At 41.0% G+C, this 19,113-nt stretch overlaps 1 protein-coding gene and 1 pseudogene across 7 annotated transcripts in view; one reads left to right on the top strand and one right to left on the bottom strand.

Annotated features, from left to right (window-relative positions):
• The window catches only part of C7H2orf76 (chromosome 7 C2orf76 homolog), a 102,727-nt gene that overhangs the window by 25,714 nt on the left and 57,900 nt on the right, over positions 1 to 19,113 (top strand). For 3 of the 7 annotated variants that reach the window (XR_008381167.1, XM_053596971.1, XM_053596972.1), the window contains exon 1: positions 15,781 to 15,888. The exons of 2 other annotated variants lie outside the window; for them this stretch is intronic. Coding sequence is in view for 3 of the 5 variants with exons in the window: in XM_053596971.1 (XP_053452946.1) it covers positions 15,793 to 15,888 (96 nt within the window). In the remaining 2 variants the exon portion in view is untranslated. Of the gene's footprint in view, positions 1 to 13,837; positions 13,922 to 15,780; positions 15,889 to 19,113 lie in introns of those variants that run through there. 2 more of the 7 variants (XM_053596975.1, XM_053596976.1) reach the window with 2 other exon arrangements.
• Positions 6,550 to 7,059, bottom strand: LOC128589678 (cytochrome P450 2C18-like; annotated as a pseudogene).

Below are 19,113 nucleotides of genomic sequence, written 5' to 3' on the forward strand. Positions count from 1 at the left end.
GCTATTTTTTTTTTGTTGCAGTTTGGCCGGGACTGGGTCTGAACCCGCCACCCTTGGCATATGGGGCCGGCGCCCTACTCACTGAGCCACAGGCGCCTCCCTGAGTTGTAACTTTTAAAAACATTTTTTTGTTGAGAAAACAGACTTTTTTTTTTTTAGTTCCACTACTTTGTCCTCAGGACACAATCCTTCCTAAGCATAGGATTTGGCAGCATGTTTTTGCATATAATATCACTTCAAATTATAGTCTTTGAAAACTTTCCAAAATTCCCTGCAAGTTAACTAGAGTACCTTACTATTTGCCTTGACAAAAAAGTAGTTAACTGTCCACTTTTCACTGAACAATCGTCCCCCATTTGTAATTTTTTTGTTTTGGGTTCTGTTTTGAGGCACAGTAGAAGCATGCTGGGATTAAAAACATAGAGACAGGCTCAGTGCCTGTGGCTCAAGCGGCTAAGGCGCCAGCCACTTACACCTGAGCTGGTGGATTCAGATCTAGCCCAAACCCGCCAAACAACAGTGACGGATGCAACAAAAAATAGCCAGGCGTTGTGGCAGGTGCCTGCAGTCCCAGCTACTTGGGAGGCAGAGGCAGGAGAATTGCTTGAGCCCAGGAATAGGAGGTTGCTATGAGCTGTGATGCCATAGCATTCTACCCAGGACAACAGCTTGAGGCTCTGTCTCAAAGAAAACAAAAACAAAACCCATAAAGATAAGGGACTATATTTACTTTTATTATGAAAATTATTGACAAGAAAATAGCGTGGTTTGGGTCCTTCTACATCTTGGCTGCTGATGCAGAGTGTGGCAAGCGACGTGAGGTGCCACAGAGGTGTGGAAGTGGCCTTAATAATCAAATATGAGGTTTGATACCCGTAGCTTAGTGGCTAGGGCTCTGGCCACATACACCAGGGCTGGTGGGTTCGAACCCAGCCTGGGCTTGCCAAACAACAATGACAGCTACAGCTCTGATACTATGGTACTCGACTGAGGGTGACATAGTGAGACTCTGTCTCAAAAAAAAAAAAAAGGGAATCAAATATGAATGCTTACCTGACTCTAAATAACATTAAATGCCTAATGTTGCAGTGATAGGTTGAAATATTACTATTATTATTATTATTTTGAGACAGTCTCACTTTGTCACCCTCAGTAGAGTGCTTTGGCATCATAGCTCACAGCAACCTCTAACTCTTAGGCTTAAGTGAATCTCTCGTCTCAGCCTCCTAAGTAGCTGGGACTACAGGCACCTGCCACAACGCCCGGCTATTTTTTAGAGATAGGGTCTCGCTTTAGCTTAGGCAATCTGCCCACCTTGGCTTCCCAGAGTGCTAGGATTACAGGCATGAGCCACCATGCTCAGCCCAGTTTGAAATATTATTGATATTGCCTGCCTTGCCAAGTCACCACGAGTATACATAATGTCTGTTGGTGTCTATTTGACTGTCTGTAGTTGGGAGATAATGCACTGGGAGCCACACAATGCCGTAAAACTGAAGCCATGTGCATATGTATGTTTGTTTTATGTGACATTACAACACAGCATTGTCATCTACGAAGTACACGCTCGAGAACTGCACAAGCAAGTTCTGCCAAAAAAAAAAAAATCACAAAAAAACTCATAATGTTTTAAGTAAGTTTGTGATTTTATGTTGCACCCCATTCATAGCCATCCTGGGCCACAGGGTGGACACCCCTGCTTTAAAGCAAACTTGACAGGTAACAAGTTTGATTTTATAATACTTAAATTTCGGGAGTAGATATAACTTATAAAATATTAGATTCACTCTAGGAGACTGTTAAAATTCCAGTCATGTATGTCACTTATCAGAAACCTGCCCTTTGCATGAAGGAAGGTCAGCCAGTGCCGGTGGTGATCTGCGTCTCCGTGTTAACTGCCTTACTGCCCACGTGCTCTTCCTACACTTAACAATGCTTTTAGTTAGCTCATTGCGGATTCCATTGTTTTACAAAAAGGTCGAGAGTGCATGCCTTCTTCAAATACTGGACGGTACATATACTGTTTTTTTTGGTAATACCGTTGATCTTAATTATTTGCAGATTCTATATACCCATATGCACCTGCTCACTAACATTTACTTGCAACCCCCAAAGTTAATAGTTGAGGTACTTTCTCAATAATTCTTGGACATGTGCAGAGCCATGAAAAATTTGAGTCACCCAAAGCACGTCCGCCTGAGGTCAAACAAGGCATTACTTTGCCTTCTTGTTTCAGCTCTTGTACTTAGTATGGTAAACAGGTGTCCAGTTTGTGGTCTATTTAGTGTCATGTTTTTCTCATATTTATGTTTTTTCTTGGTGATTCCGCTTTTTAAAATGGCCTCCAAGTATAGCACAAAAGCGCTGTCTGGTGTTCCTAAGGACGAGAAGGCTGTATGTGTCTTACAGAGAAAATGTGTATCAGATACGCTTTGTTCAGGCATGAGTTACAGTGCTGTGGGCTGTGAATTCAATGTTTTTTTTTTTTTTTTTGTGGCTTTTGGCTGGGGCTAGGTTTGAACCCGCCACCTCCAGCATATGGGACCTGCGCCCTACTCCTTGAGCCACAGGCACCGCCCGTGAATTCAATGTTAATGAATCAATAGTATATGTTAGGTAAGGCATCTTTAAACAGAAACATGTGTGAAGAAAGGTTATGTGTATTAGGGTCTGAAAACTCAGGAGCTCATGGAACGGCTAGAGGAAGATTTCTCACACCGAGATTAGGTGACGGAGAGAGGGGGACGTGAGGGTGGGGGTGGGGGCATCCCAAAGAAACGGAAGGGTGGTGCCAGCACCAAGGCCTTGTGTCTCGGTGATTTTAAGGGGGACAAAGAGAAAGAAAAAGTAGTGATTAGTGATTGCTGTTAGTTGATAACAGAAAGGGGCAGGATGCCACCAAGAGTTGTTCCTCTGCCTTTCCTTGGAGATGTGACTGCCCTTGAGAAACAGTTTTGGGCAGGGACTCCTGTTGTTCACTCAGGAACTCTGTAGAAAAGCAGATTCTCAAAAGCAATTTTAAGGAGAAAGATTTACATCTCTTTTCCAACTTTTCAGCGCCTTTTAGAAGTTGTACAAAACAACTCAGCGGGGTGCCTGTTAGAGAGAGGACTTGTAGGATTAATCTTTGAGTGTTATTAGAGAAATGGTCGGGTTAGTTATTTTCCTGGTATTTCAGCAAGGCTTCCCCTTTCAGTGTGTTAATTGATGAAAATGTGAGGAAAGCCTCACAGGATCCTAACCTTGTATTTTTCCTAGGAGCAGTGGTTCAGGATTTGCTAAATTAGTGTTTGCAGCCAACTTTATAAACCATAACAACTGCAAATAACCAGAGTTGTCTGTACTTACATGCTTTTTTTGAGCTCTTGCTGCTCTTATGTGCTGTGCCTAGTTTTTCACCTTGGGAGCCTGCCCCTGCTGTTTCTTAGCTTAGCTCTTCAGGTGGGAAGCCTGCCCTGGGGCTGGGGGCCAGATTGTGAAGGAGAGCTGTGGACTAGTTAGGGAGCCTCGCATGCAGCTGGTCCTGCCTTTCCCTTGTTGCTGAATTTCCATCGCAGGCTGGAGACTGGAGGTTAAAGGCCCATCTCATCTGTGGGGGCTCAAAACTCCCAAGCCAGACTTACCTCCTCACCGTGCTGGAGCCTGGATGAAAACAGCAGCTCTGTCTGAGGACCAGGGAACTCTGGTCCCGGAAGGTGGAGTATTGGGCTGCCCTGATGCAGGGGTTGCTGCTGGCCAGTGTGAACTGAGAGCTCAATGCAAGGCAGTTCCCACCTGAATTTTGTGTTTGCTTTGTTTGTTCCTTTGCTTATAAGAGTTTTGTTTTGCTTTGCATATGGGTTTTTTTTCCTGGTCCCAAACCAGCTGGGTAAGATAACCAGCCAGAACAAGTATTACAGGCAGGGAGGTTTAAAGATCTGCCTAAGCCCTAGGCACTCTTACTTTTTAAAGTCCCACTTGGGTCATATAAAATGTATTATACTATACCTATATATTCCTATATTCCACATTAAATCTAACTTACAGATAATTATGAGTTGAAATGTGTTGCTGTTGAAATGTGTTTTTATAGATATTAAATAATTGCTATTGAAATGTGTGTTTTATAAATATTAAATAGTGATTTAAAAAATTCCATATTCCAAGCAAGAAATAAATAATTATTTTCTTGGGCCCTGTGTCTTTAGTGCAGTGTGTCCCCAGGAAACAGAAGAGTGCAGGTTTTCCCCAGCCTTTTCATAGCTCTTCAGTTCTGCAGACGTTTCTGGGCCCTCTGATGAGCCTCATGCTACACAAGTTGCTGGGACAGCAAAAATAAACCATACACTGTTCTTTTCCTCAAGGGGCTTGCAGGTTAGGCCCCTTAAACAGATGTCAATGGAAAATGATCAGGTAGGTGGCAGACAGAGGGGCCTGCAGCTCACCCCAAAGGCATCTTGCAGAAGATGGTATTTGGGCTGAGTCTTTTTTTTTTTTTGAGACAGAGCTTCAAGCTGTCACCCTGGATAGAGTGCTGTGGCATCACAGCTCACAGCAACCTCCAACTCTTGGGCTCAAGCGATTCTCCTGCCTCCACCTCCCAAGCAGCTGGGACTACAGGCGCCTGCCACAACGCCCGGCTATTTTTTGGTTGCAGCCATCGTTGTTTTGGCAGGCCTGGGTTGGATTCGAACCCACCAGCTCAAGTGTATGTGGCTGGCGCCTTAGACCACTTGAGCTACAGGAGCCGAGTCTTGTGCTGAGTTGATGGATGGTTACATGGGAAGGCAAAGAGGGTGACGTGCAGAGTGGGTTTGGGGAGAAGCTAGGAAAGGTGTGGCAGAGGCTTTGCAGCTGTGCCAGGTATGCAGAGCCATCACTGCTGTCATTGTGGCTGGAAAGGTATGTGAATGGTGGATTATGGTGGTGACGTACACTGTCAGAGAGGCAAGGAGGGGCTGTGTGCAGAAGGCTGTGCCATCTTGAACAAGTTCAAACTCCTCTGGGCATGTGACCTACTTCTGGTCCTTTGCTGCTGTTTAGGTTTATTTAGTATCCCTCGACATGGATCAGGAGTATAACTAAGTCTTAGCTCTCCTTGTCTTTTCCAGTATTCTGTAAGTTCTCTGTTATTTGCTTTATTCAGTCATCTCTTCTTTCTGAGAAAGAAATGAAAATAGCTGAATTTTAAAAATAACTTTTTTTTACGCAAAATACATACATCAGAAAAGTACAAAGTATACCAGGAAATAATTTAAAACATATGATCATTATTAAAACATCAAGTAATATTAACGAGCGTATGAAACAAGTAACAGTCTCTTGGATTTCTACCTCTCAGAGACGGCCACTGTCGACGTTTTGGTAAACACGTCTGGATATCTCTCTATGCTTACGTTCACACAGTAAGTTACCCGCATTATAGAAAGCCACTATATGCCTGTGGCTTTTTACCTTTTAAAAAAATTCACTGATGGGGCGGCGCCTGTGGCTCAGTGAGTAAGGCGCTGGCCCCATATGCCGAGGGTGGCGGGTTCAAACCCAGCCCCAGCCAAACTGCAACAAAAAAATAGCCAGCCGTTGTGGCGGGCGCCTGTAGTTCCAGCTACTCGGGAGGCTGAGGCAAGAGAATTGCCTAAGCCCAAGGATTTGGAGGTTGCTTGTGAGCTGTGTGACGCCACGGCACTCTACCGAGGGCGATAAGGTGAGACTGTCTTTATGAAAAAAAAAAAAAATTCACTGATATATCATGGCCATATTTCAAAGTTAGTGTCCATAGATCAAAATCATCCTGTAGGGTCTATAATTATATGGTGTGACATAAGTTACTTAACCAGTGGACATTTAGTTGTATTCTATTTTTTTTTAACTATTAGAAACATTTCAATGAAAGAAAATCTTCTGGCTCCGTGCCTGTGGCTCAAGCAGCTAAGGCGCCAGCCACTTACACCTGAGCTGGCAGGTTCGAATCCAGCCCGGGCCCGCCAAACAACAATGTTGGCTGCAACCAAAAAAAAAGAAAGAAAGAAAATCTTCTCCGAATATGTAACTTTTTATACTTATGATCTTCTCTTTTTTTTTTTTTTTTGTGGTTTTTGGCCGGGGCTGGGTTTGAACCCACCACCTCCGGCATATGGGACCGGCGCCCTACTCCTTGAGCCATAGGCGCCACCCATGATCTTTTCTTAAGATATTCTTTTTCTTTTTTCTTTTTTTCAGCAAACAATAATGCCTTTTATTTAGAACATATCAAGGAGAAATGGCTCTGAATGTCATACATTAATCATGTTTCTGTTTTATAGTGATATCATATTAACAATTCAGTACTGGGTAAATATTAGCATATGTTGTGGCCATATATTACAGAGTATAGGGAATAGCAGATATATTGGTGCAATGACTCAAAAAGCTCTCATTGAGTTGGAGGAGGACAGATGTTCACTGGATCTTAAAGGAATGGGGAGATGTGAGAGAGGTCAGGGAAGGCATTTCCAAAGTGAGAAGGAGGAGATCAATGCCCCAGAGGGGAGCTGTGAACAACACAGGATCTGCCAGATGATCTGCCCTTTTTCAGACATGAATGAAGCAGAGCTTGTATGAGGGTGGCACATGGCCAAGTCCACTGGCAACTGGGATGGTGTCAATGTCCTCTGCGTCAACCAGAGATTTCAGGGTAAAGTTCTGTAAAACGGTAGTAAGAAATAAAAAAAGCTCCATTTGGGCCAGGCCCTCTCCCAAACACATTCGTTTTCCTGCTGAGAAAGGCATGAAGTAATCACTTTTCCTAAAGTTGCCACACTCATCCAGAAAGTGGCCTGGGTCAAAGATTTCTGGGTTGGGGAATTCCTTGTCATCGTGCACTGCAGAAGACAGTGAAGCTATTGTAATTATCCCTTTGAGGATCAGTTAGTTTCTAAACTTAACGTCACGGGTCACCGCATGAGGGAGGTTGGTGGGAATGAGGTCAAAGTATCTCTGGATCTCATGCACCATGGCATCTGTGTAGGGTATGCCGCTCTTGTCCTGCATGCAGGGACTCCAGTGTCTTCCAACCACACAGTCAATCTCTTCCCGGACTTTAGCCAATCACTATCATAAATGATAACTGTATCAGCTGCAGTCAAATTTATGCCCAGGCCACCAGCTCGAGTACTCACTAAGAAGATAAACACTTCTGGATCTGAGTTGAATTTCTGCATCTGGAAACTCTTATCTTTCCTACAAAAAGGATCGTCAGTTGGGCGCGGTTTGGTCACATCAGCGTGAGAAGTTGCCTATCAAATTGTTAAAAGTGCTTCTAACGTAGTAGGTCGTTAAACTCAGGGTAGGTAGGCAAACTCGCCCATTATCACAGCGATAATCAAAGGCTGAATTCTGAAGCAGAATACAGTTTCTCTAACCTAGATTCCCAAGCAAACGCTCACAGTCTCCATAGGAAGATCCTGAGGAAAACTGCACACTCTCTTAAGATATTCTTATGAAAAATTTCAAGCATATACAAAAGTGAAATAGTATAATGAGGTTTTATATATACCCAACTTTAACGGTAATGTTCTACTATTCTTTTTTTTTTTTTTTATTGTTGGGGATTCATTGAGGGTACAATAAGCCAGGTTACACTGATTGCAATTGTTAGGCAAAGTCCCTCTTGCAATCATGTCTTGCCCCCATAAAGTGTGACACACACCAAGGCCCCACCCTCCTCCCTCCGTCTCTCTTTCTGCTTTTCCTCCCCTCCCCATAACCTTAATTGTCATTAATTGTCCTCATATCAAAATTGAGTACATAGGATTCATGCTTCTCCATTCTTGTGATGCTTTACTAAGAATAATGTCTTCCACTTCCATCCAGGTTAATACGAAGGATGTAAAGTCTCCATTTTTTTTAATGGCTGAATAGTATTCCATGGTATACATATACCACAGCTTGTTAATCCATTCCTGGGTTGGTGGGCATTTAGGCTGTATCCACATTTTGGCGATTGTAAATTGAGCTGCAATAAACAGTCTAGTACGAGTGTCCTTATGATAAAAGGATTTTTTTCCTTCTGGGTAGATGCCCAGTAATGGGATTGCAGGATCAAATGGGAGGTCTAGCTTGAGTGCTTTGAGGTTTCTCCATACTTCCTTCCAGAAAGGTTGTACTAGTTTGCAGTCCCACCAGCAGTGTAAAAGTGTTCCCTTCTCTCCACATCCACGCCAGCAACTGCAGTTTTGAGATTCTGTGATGTGGGCCATTCTCACTGGGGTTAGATGACATCTCAGGGTTCTTTTGATTTGCATTTCTCTAATATATAGAGATGATGAACATTTTTTCATGTGTTTGATAGCCATTCGTCTGTCATCTTTAGAGAAGGTTCTATTCATGTCTCTTGCCCATTGATATAAGGGATTGTTGGCTTTTTCCATGTGGATTAATTTGAGTTCTCTATAGATCCTAGTTATTAAGCTTTTGTCTGATTGAAAATTCGCAAATATCCTTTCCCATTGTGTAGGTTGTCTCTTTGCTTTGGTTATTGTCTCCTTAGCTGTACAGAAGCTTTTCAGTTTAATGAAATCCCATTTGTTGATTTTTGTTGTTGTTGCAATTGCCATGGCAGTCTTCTTCATGAAGTCTTTCCCCAGGCCAATATCTTCCAGTGTTTTTCCTATGCTTTCTTTGAGGATTTTTATTGTTTCATGCCTTAAATTTAAGTCCTTTATCCATCTTGAATCAATTTTTGTGAGTGGGGAAAGGTGTGGGTCCAGTTTCAGTCTTTTACATGTAGACATCCAGTTCTCCCAACACCATTTATTGAATAGGGAGTCTTTCCCCCAAGGTATGTTCTTATTTGGTTTATCGAAGATTAGGTGGTTGTAAGATGTTCGTTTCATTTCTTGGTTTTCAATTCGATTCCAAGTGTCTATGTCTCTGTTTTTGTGCCAGTACCATGCTGTCTTGACCACTATGGCTTTGTAGTACAGACTAAAATCTGGTATGCTGATGCCCCCAGCTTTATTTTTATTACTAAGAACTGCTTTAGCTATACGGGGCTTTTTCTGGTTCCATACAAAACGCAGAATCATTTTTTCCAAATCTTAAAAGTACGATGTTGGTATTTTGATAGGAATGGCATTGACTAGGTAGATTGCTTTGGGAAGTATAGACATTTTAACAATGTTGCTTCTTCCCATTTGTTAATGGTATGTTCTTCCATGAGCATGGTATGTTCTTCCATTTGTTAATGTCCTCTGCTATTTCCTTTCTGAGGATTTCATAATTTTCTTTATAGAGGTCCTTCACCTCCTTCGTGAGGTATATTCCTAGGTCTTTCATTTTCTTTGAAACTAGCTAGTGAAGGGAGTTGTGTCCTTAATTAGCTTCTCATCTTGACTGTTTTTGGCGTATACAAAGGCTACTGACTTGTGGACATTGATTTTATATCCTGAAACATTACTGTATTTTTTGATGACTTCTAGGAGTCTTGTGGTTGAGTCTTTGGGGTTCTCTAAGTATAAGATCATGTCGTCAGCAAAGAGGGAGAGTTTGACCTCCTCTGCTCCCATTTGGGTTCCCTTTATTTCCTTGTCTTGCCTAATTGTATTGGCTAGAACTTCCAGCACTACGTTGAATAGTAAAGGTGACAGAGGACAACCTTGTCTGGTTCCAGTTCTAAGAGGAAAAGCTTTCAGTTTTACTCCATTCAGTAAAATATTAGCTGTGGGTTTATCATAGATAGCTTCAATCAGTTTTAGAAATGTGCCACCTATGCCTATACTCTTCAATGTTCTAATTAGAAAAGGATGCTGGATTTTATCAAATGCTTTTTCTACATCTATTGAGAGGATCATATGATCTTTATTTTTGCCTCTGTTAATATGGTGGATAACGTTTATGGACTTGCGTATGTTAAATCAGCCTTGCATCCATGGGATGAAGCCTACTTGATCATGATGAATGACTTTTTTGATGATAAGCTGTAATCTATTGGCTAGGATTTTGAGTTGAGAATTTTTGCATCTATATTCATGAGTGAGATTGGTCTGAAATTCTCCTTTTTGTTTGGGTCTTTTCCTGGTTTTGGTATCAGGGTGATGTTTGCTTCATAGAATGTGTTGGGGAAGATTCCTTCTTCCTCGATTTTTTGGAATAATTTCTGCAGTACAGGAATAAGCTCTTCCTTGAAGGTTTGATAGAATTCTGGAGTGAAGCCATCTGGACTAGGGCATTTTTTTGGTTGGAAGATTTTTTATTGTTTCTTTGATCTCAGTGCTTGAAATTGGTCTGTTTCCTGGCTAAGTCTAGGGAGAGGGTGTGATTCCAAGTATTGATCCACTTCCTTCACATTGTCAAATTTCTGGGCATAGAGTTTCTGGTAGTATTCAGAGATGATCTCTTGTATCTCTGTGGGATCAGTTGTTATTTCCCCTTTATCATTTCTGATTGAGGTTACTAGAGATTTTACTTTTCTGTTTCTCGTTAGTCTGGCCAATGGTTTATCTATTTTATTTATTTTTTCAAAAAAACAACTCCTTATTTCATTAATTTTCTGAATGATTCTTTTGTTTTCAATTTCATTGATCTCTGATTTGATTTTGGATATTTCTTTTCTTCTACTGAGTTTAGGCTTAGATTGTTCTTCTTTTTCCAGTTCCATAAGATCTCTTGTGAGATGGTTGATGTGCTCTCTTTCTGTTTTTCAAATATAGGCATCTAAAGTGATAAATTTACCTCTCAAAACTGCTTTTGCAGTATCCCACAAGTTTTGGTAGCTTGTGTCTTCATTGTTGTTATGCTCAAGGAAGTTGACGATTTCCTGTTTTATTTCTTCCTGCACCCATCTGTTATTCAACAGAAGATTGTTTAATTTCCATGCCTTTGTGTGGGGTCGAGCATTTTTGTTAGAGTTGAGTTCCACCTTTAGTGCCTTGTGGTCTGAGAAGATACAAGGTAAAATTTCAATTCTTTTGATTCTGTTGATATTTGTTTTGTGTCCCAGGATATGATCAATTTTGGAGAATGTTCCATGGGGTGATGAGAAGAATGTATATTCTTTATCTTTGGGATGGAGTGTTCTATATGCGTCTATCAAGCACAGTTGTTTTAGGGTCTCATTTAAATCTCTTATATCTTTGTTGAATTTCTATTTAGAGGATCTGTCCAGCTCTGTAAGAGGAGTGTTCAAGTCCCCTGTTGTTATGGTATTATCAGATAGAATATTGCTCAGACTGAGTAAGGTCTGTTTCAAGAATCTGGGAGCGTTTAAATTGGGTGCATAGATATTTAGAATTGAAATGTCTTTTTGTTGTATTTTTCCCTTGACCAATATAAAGTGACCATCTTTGTCTTTTTTGACTTTAGTTGCTTTAAATCCACATGTATCTGAAAATAAGATTGCAACTCCTCTTTTCTTCTGAATTCCATTTGCCTGAAAAATTGTCTTCCAACCCTTGACTCGGAGCTTTAATTTGTCTTTTGAAGCCAGGTGTGTTTCTTGCAGACAGCAGATGGATGGCTTGTGTTTTTTAGTTCAGTCAGCCAATCTATGTCTCTTCAGTGGGGAATTCAAGCCATTAACATTTATTGAGATAATTGATAAGTGTGGTAGTATTCTATTCGTCTTACTTTGTGAGAGTCCATCACTTAGTTTTATCTTTTGCATCAGTGTGGAGGTTAGGTTCTGTCCTTTAATATCTGAGTTCTTACTTTGCTGCTGATCCATTGTGATGGTCAGAGCGTAGAACAGGTTGAAGTATTTCCTGTAGAGCTGGTCTTGTTGTGGCGAATTTCCTCAATGTTTGTATATCCGTAAATGATTTGATTTCTCTGTCAATTTTAAAGCTTAGCTTAGCAGGGTACAGAATTCTGGGCTGGAAATTGTTCTGTTTAAGTAGATTAAAGGTAGATGACCATTTTCTTCTTGCTTGGAAAGTTTCATTAGAGAAGTCTGTGGTCACTCTGATGGATTTGCCCCTGTAGGTCAACTGGTGCTTACTCCTGGCAGCTTGCAGAATCGTTTCTTTTGTCTTGACTTTGGACAGGTTCATCACAATGTGTCTTGAAGAAGCTCGGTTAGAGTTAAGGCGACCTGGGGTCCGATATCCCTCTGAAAGCAGTGTGTGAGAATCTTTGGTGATATTTGGGAAATTTTCTTTTCTAATATTCTCTAGTATGGCTTCCATTCCTCTGGGGCATTCTTCTTCCCCTTCTGGGATTCCTATAACTCGTATGTTGGAACGCTTCATAAAGTCCCATAATTCTGACAGTGAACGTTTTGCTTTCTCTCTCTTCTTTTCTGCCTCTTTTACTATCTGAGTTATCTCAAGAACTTTGTCTTCTACCTCTGAAATTCTTTCTTCTGCATGGTCTAACCTGTTGCTGATACTTTCCATTGCATCTTTAAGTTCTCTAAGTGACTGTTTCAGTTCCTTCAGCTCTGCTATGTCCTTTCTATATTCTTCATATCGTTCATCTCTTATTTGATTCTGTTTTTGGATTTCCTTTTCGTTGTTTTCCACTTTATTAGCAGTTTCCTTTATTCTTTCCATCATTTCTTTCATTGTTTTCATCATGTGTATTCTAAATTCCCTTTCTGTTATTCCAACATTTCTTCATAGGTGGAATCCTCTGCAGTAGCTACCTCATGGTCCCTTGGCGGGGTTGTTCTGGACTGGCTCTTCATGTTGCCTGGAGTTTTCTGCTGATTCTTCCTCATGAGTGATTTCTTTTATCTGTTTCCTTGCCCTAATTTTCCTTTCACTTCCTCTTGCTCTTTAAGTTCTCGTGCCTGTGGACTAAGGTTTCGATGAGTCCTTTTGGTGCAGGACCAGAAGGATGAGAAGATTGAAGAGCGAGAAAGGGATGGAAGAATGGAGGGGCGAGCGAAAAGAAAAAGAAAAGTGAGAAAGGACAGGGGGTGGGTAAAAGGAATATTGACAGAAAGAAGAGAGGCACAGAAAGAGGGAGACAGAGCAATATAGGTGTACAGTAGGGTATTTTGACACAACGTTAAAAAAAAACCCCACCTTCTCGGGGTGCCCCGTTGGGTGGTTCCCTTGAGTTCAGCAGCTCTTTGCTAACCTGATGAGACACAGTACCCCACCTGCACCAAGTAGAGAGGAAAGACAAAAATACTATAAATCAAACCAAAACAAACAGAAAACTTTATAGGATAAAATTGGGTGAAAAACCAAATAATAACACTAGGAAAAATGAAGTTCTAGTTATTGAAAAAGGTAGCAATGGGAAATTATAATTACACTAGAAAAATTGAGAAAGAAAAAAATGTGTACAGAAAAGGTTGTAATTAAAAAACAAAACAACATCAACAACATCAAAATAAACAGAAAAACAACCAAACCAAAAAAAAAACAGAAAAAAAAAAACACAACCAAAAACAAAGCAGTATATATATGTTGTTGAATATTGTCTGGGCAACACGTGGTCTTCTGGGGTATGAGATGTTAATCACAGTTCTGATACGACTGGAGGCTGCAGATTTCTCCAACCCCAGTAGGTAGACACCCTAAATCTCTCTTCAGCCCTCTTAAAAGGCACTTTGAACTTGTAAACTTGCTGAGTAGAAACTTTCCCAGGAAAATGCTTGTCGCTGGAATTACTGCTGAAGTTGCTATCCACTTACCCAGTGTGCCAAAACTGGTCTCACTCTCCCACTGAGGGTTAGGGCTATAAGGCGGCTCAGACCTCGCCCTTAGGCTAGTCAGTCGCTGGGTTACCAGCTCCCACCCGATTCTTGCTCTGCGACCCTGAGGGCGGAGCTTGCCAGGGAAGATCACTCACAATGGCTACCTGTGGCCCACAGCCAAATGCTATTAGCTCCGTCTGGCTCAGTAGCTCAGACTGCGGCCCTAGACAAGGCCAAAGTTCTCCGCACTTCCTCTCAGCCTCTCCCCAAGGCAGTTCAACTGAGTGCCAAGTCTAAAGACACCAAAACAGTTCATAGGTAAGGCCTTTCCAGTTTGCAGTCTCGCTGCTACTGAACTTACTTACAGTTACTAGCGGGTTTAGACCCATTGAACACATGCGACCACTTGCCGGTTTTCCACTGTTTTAGTCCTCCTCTTGGGGTCCAGAAGTCTCTCGCTGACTCCCTGTATCCTCACAAGGATGATTATAGGCAGATCCCACCAGCCAGAGATGCCTGGAGTCCTATCTCCCCAGACTCATGGTGCCCAGATGCAAGGAAGCTGTTACTCGGCCGCCATCTTGCTCCCTCGGCCCTGAACTCTTTACTGTCATCTTCACATGCAGAAGATTATCTATCCTTTTCTATACCTGGAGCCAAATTACTTTTTTCCTGTCTACTATTCTTTTTTAAATCTATACTTCCATAATTATTTTCCTTTGCTAGGGTATTTGAAAGCACATATCAGTTATAATATCATTTCACTTTTATGTTCCTCAATCTTTTTTTTTTTTTTTTTTGTGGTTTTTTGGCTGGGGCTGGGTTTGAACCCACCACCTCCGGCATATGGGACTGGCACCCTACTCCTTGAGCCACAGGCGCCGCCCTGTTCCTCAATCTTTTAAGAACTTAAAAACATAAACATAATATTGTATAAGCAGAAGTAGACTAATTTGTTCTTTTTTGAGACAGAGTCGCCGTGGCATCATAGTCACAGCAACCTCAAACTCCTGGGCTTAAGTGATCCTCCTGTCTTAGCCTCCTAAGTAGCTGGGACTACAGGTCCCCGCCACAACATCCGCCTATTTTTAGAGATGAGGTCTCACTCTGGCTCAGGCTGGTCTTGAGCTCCTGAGCTCAGGCAATCCATCTGCCTCGGCCTGTAGGATTACAGGCTTGAGCCATCACACCTAGCCTGTCCTTGAATATTTTTTGTTAATTGATCCCTAACTTTATTGTTACTGGTTTTTCTGTCCCCTCATTTGAGGGATGCCTTTAAAACTTGATCAGATTTTTTTTTTTTTTAAGTAGGCCAAACCTTCTGGGGAAAAAATGTCAGATTTGAAAATCTATAACATTATTTCCTAAACTGCCTCATGTTGCCCTCCCTAAGCTAACAAGCTATGTGACCCACCGTCTTTAAGGCAAATTATCTAATGGCCCCTATTTAGTTACTGATTATAAACTATAACAAATTTCTGAGAAAGATGACAATACATTGTTGACAAAAATTAGATACGGACACAGATTTGGAATTTTAAATCGAAAACTTCAGTTATTTAAATACAGTATCTCAGCAGCTTTTTATTAAGTGAATAAAAACAAACCTACAATTATAAAACAGTTTCATAAGGCACACAAGTGCCAACCTGCCCAGCTTTCTTTGCACCTGGGAATTTATTACCTTTATCTGAAGGTAAACCTATTCTACCCTAAGTAGAATAATAATGATAAAAGTAGCTGCTATTCCTACTGCTAGAAACTGTCTTAATTGTTTAATATAGATTAATTTCTTAATTTAAAGAACAACTTTTTAAGGAATTCTTTTTATTTGACATATAACTCAGTTGCAGCTAAAAGGCAAAGTTGATATTTAAAAATCTGTCCAGCTCTAAGCTCTTTGGGGCCAGGGGCTGCATTACAGGGCTTCCCAGGGTGTGTGGGCATAGGTGTATGCATGTGGGTATATTTTGAGGGCTTTTTTAAAAAAAAATTAAGACAAGAGTCTCACTTTGTCACCCTTGGTAGAGTGCCGTGGCATCATAGCTCACAGTACAGCTCAAACTGTTGGGCTCAAGCAATTCTCTTGCCTCAGCCTCCCAAGTAGCTGGGACTATAGGTGCCTGCCACAACACCCGGATATTTTTTTGTTTGTTTGTTTGTTTTTGTTTAGTAGGTCTGGGCAAAACATGTTGAACCTACCAGCCCTGGAGCATGAGACCAGTGCCCTAACCACTGAGCTACTGGTGCCCAGCCTCAAGGGCTTTTTTATTGTTATTTGGAGGGTAAGTGAGAGGAGGGAGAACTGGTCATAGCTTTAGCAGACCTGTTAGTGCTGCTCTAAAATACAGGAGGCTTTTGTATGACACCTCTTTCTCAAGAACTATTTGTTCGGGCGGCGCCTGTGGCTCAGTCGGTAAGGCGCCGGCCCCGTATACCGAGGGTGGCGGGTTCAAACCCGGCCCCGGCCAAACTGCAACCAAAAAATAGCCGGGCGTTGTGGCGGGTGCCTGTAGTCCCAGCTACTCGGGAGGCTGAGGCAAGAGAATCGCTTAAGCCCAGGAGTTGGAGGTTGCTGTGAGCTGTGTGAGGCCACGGCACTCTACCGAGGGCCATAAAGTGAGACTCTGTCTCAACAAAAAAAAAAAAAAGAACTATTTGTTCTTTATTATTCTTTATTTATTCTTTTTTTTTTAATTAAATCATAGCTGTGTACATTAATGCAATTATGGGGTACAATGTGCTGGTTTTATATACCATTTGAATATTTTCACCAAACTGGTTAACATAGCCTTCACCACATTTCCTTAGTTATTGTATTAAGACATTTATACTCTACATCTTTATTTATTCTTTAAGTACTTCAGTATGTTTTACATTTTAATTCTGTAGATTTTGCTGAACTGCTATTAGGTGGCAGATTCTAGGAATAGATATTCTGGGAAGCATTGTAAACCAGATTTACTAAGAAATAGTGTAGTAACTAATATTGGAATTATCAAAAGATTTGTTAAGTCCATTAATCACTAAGCAAGATTGTAATATTGAATCCTTGCCTTATTAAAAGGGGAAATTCTATTTTCAGGTCCTTAAGAACCATTCATTTCATTGTAAACTGTATGCTGATTATAATTAAAAATAATTTTATGTACTAAAGCAATTAGACCATGTGCTGTTTTGTATATAATGTGCTGTATATTCTCTTAAACTTAGTAAAATAGTTGTATAAGCAATCTAACATTCAGAGAGATTTTCTAGACCAAATTAATATGGTTTGTTTTATGTATATTATGAAACATTTCAGTTATCTAAGAGGCATAAAAAATAATATCCATATGCCTAACATCTGTTTAACACCTAAAATGTTACGAATATAATTGAAGCCCCTGTGCATTTCTCCCCAGTTGCATGATTCTTTTTCTGCTTCAGGTATAACAAGTACTTGTCTCATTTTAAGCATAGTAAAAACTATGTTTATTAACTTTATATAAATGGTAGTACTGTATACTTTTGATTCTTCTGTAATTTACTTTTTTTACTCAATATTTTTGAGATTCACCCATGTTGACAAATGTAGTTCTAGTGCGTTCCTGTTGCTTGTGATATTTTGTTGTATGAGTAAGCCCCATTTACATTCTCCTGTGGATCACAGTTGTTTCCAGTTTTTGCAATAAACAAACTGTGCTGTTAATGTTCTTCTCCAGTTCTCCTTGTGCATTTATGTGAGATTCTCTAGGTATCTGCCTATGAATGAAATTATTGGATTAAAAGGTATTTGTATCTTCAATTTTTTTTTTTTTTTTTTGAATACAAGAGCATTTCTTTCTTTCTTTCTTTTTTTTGCATTTTTTGGCCGGGGCTGGGTTTGAACCCGCCACCTCCGGCGCATGGGGCTGGCGCCCTACCCCTTTGAGTCATAGGCGCCGCCCCTGTATCTTAATTTTAGTAAATATTGCCCAGTTATCTCTAAAAGTAGTACTCCTTTGGGTGCCCACCTTGACTGATTAGGTTTTTGTTGTTCTGCACACTTGTCAAACACTAGATACTGTCAGATTGTCACAATTTTCAATTCTGTGAGTGTTATTTTGAATTTCTTTGATTACCAGTGAGGGCGTATATCTTTTCTTACTATATTATTATTACAGCTTTTTCCCCCAAATACTTACTCTTATTGTACAGTAGTTGAAAGCTACGTGAAAAGTTGAAAGTAGCATGAAATAGCTACTACTAGGTAGAACTATACCCTACTTGCATCTTTGAAACAAACAGATTTTTTTTTGCACTTTGGGAAGTGAATATGTAAGAGTTAGAGTTTTATCTTTTAATACAAATAAATGAAAAATGATCCTGAGAAAGTTACTGAAGCTACAGACAGTATATCATTTATGTAACATTAACTGCACTGTGTATCTGTGGGCACCTTACTTCACTTACTTATGTTTCACTTTTTCTGTAAAATAGGATAATCAAATCTCCCTCACAAGGTGATGGCAAGCGAGGAGATGGTCAATGAAATAATGCATGTAAAGTGCTTAGAATGGTGTCTGGCATGTAGGCATTGTTGGCCTATAATAGAAAGTGATATTGATTTACACAATAATCTGTTTTCTATAGGTTTAAATGATACAAAATAAGAGTGTAAAATCAAGTATTGGAATGATGTGAGTCATTGCTCTGCCTTACCAGGGCAGGAAATGCTAATGGAATTGGGGAGGCAACATGGAGGCTTTAGTTACATTTTCTAAGAAGTGATGGGGGGCGGTGCCTGTGGCTCAGTCGGTAAGGCGCCGGCCCCATATACCGAGGGTGACGGGTTCAAACCCGGCCCCGGCCAAACTGCAACCAAAAAATAGCCGGGCGTTGTGGCGGGCGCCTGTAGTCCCAGCTACTTGGGAGGCTGAGGCAAGAGAATCGCTTAAGCCCAGGAGTTGGAGGTTGCTGTGAGCTGTGTGAAGCCACGGCACTCTACCGAGGGCCATAAAGTGAGACTCTGTCTCTACAAAAAAAAAAAAAAGAAGTGATGGGGATGTATCAGTTTTTTTTTTGTTTGTTTGTTTGTTTTTGAGATAGGGCCTTGTTCTGTTGCACAGTCTCACAGACAAGAGTGCAGTGGTGTCATCATAGCTCACTGCAACCTCACACTTCTGAGTTTGGGTAATCGTCCTGCCTCAGCCTCCCAAATAGCTGGGACTATAGGCACTTGCCACCACGCTTGGCTAATTTTTCTAATTTTTTTTTTTTTTTTTTAGAAACAGGGTCTTGGGTGGCACCTGTGGCTCAGTGGTAGGGTGCCAGCCCCATATACCAAGGGTGGCGGGTTCAAACCTGGCCCCAGCCAAACTGCAACAAAAAAATAGCTGGGCATTGTGGTGGGCGCCTGTAGTCCCAGTTACTCAGGAGGCTGAGACAAGTGAATTGCCTAAGCCCAGGAGTTGGAGGTTGGTGTGAGCTGTGTGATGCCATGGCACTCTACCAAGGGTGGTAAAATGAGACCGTGTCTCTACAAAAAC

Source organism: Nycticebus coucang, chromosome 7, assembly GCF_027406575.1.
Source record: "Nycticebus coucang isolate mNycCou1 chromosome 7, mNycCou1.pri, whole genome shotgun sequence".
NCBI lineage: Eukaryota > Metazoa > Chordata > Mammalia > Primates > Lorisidae > Nycticebus > Nycticebus coucang.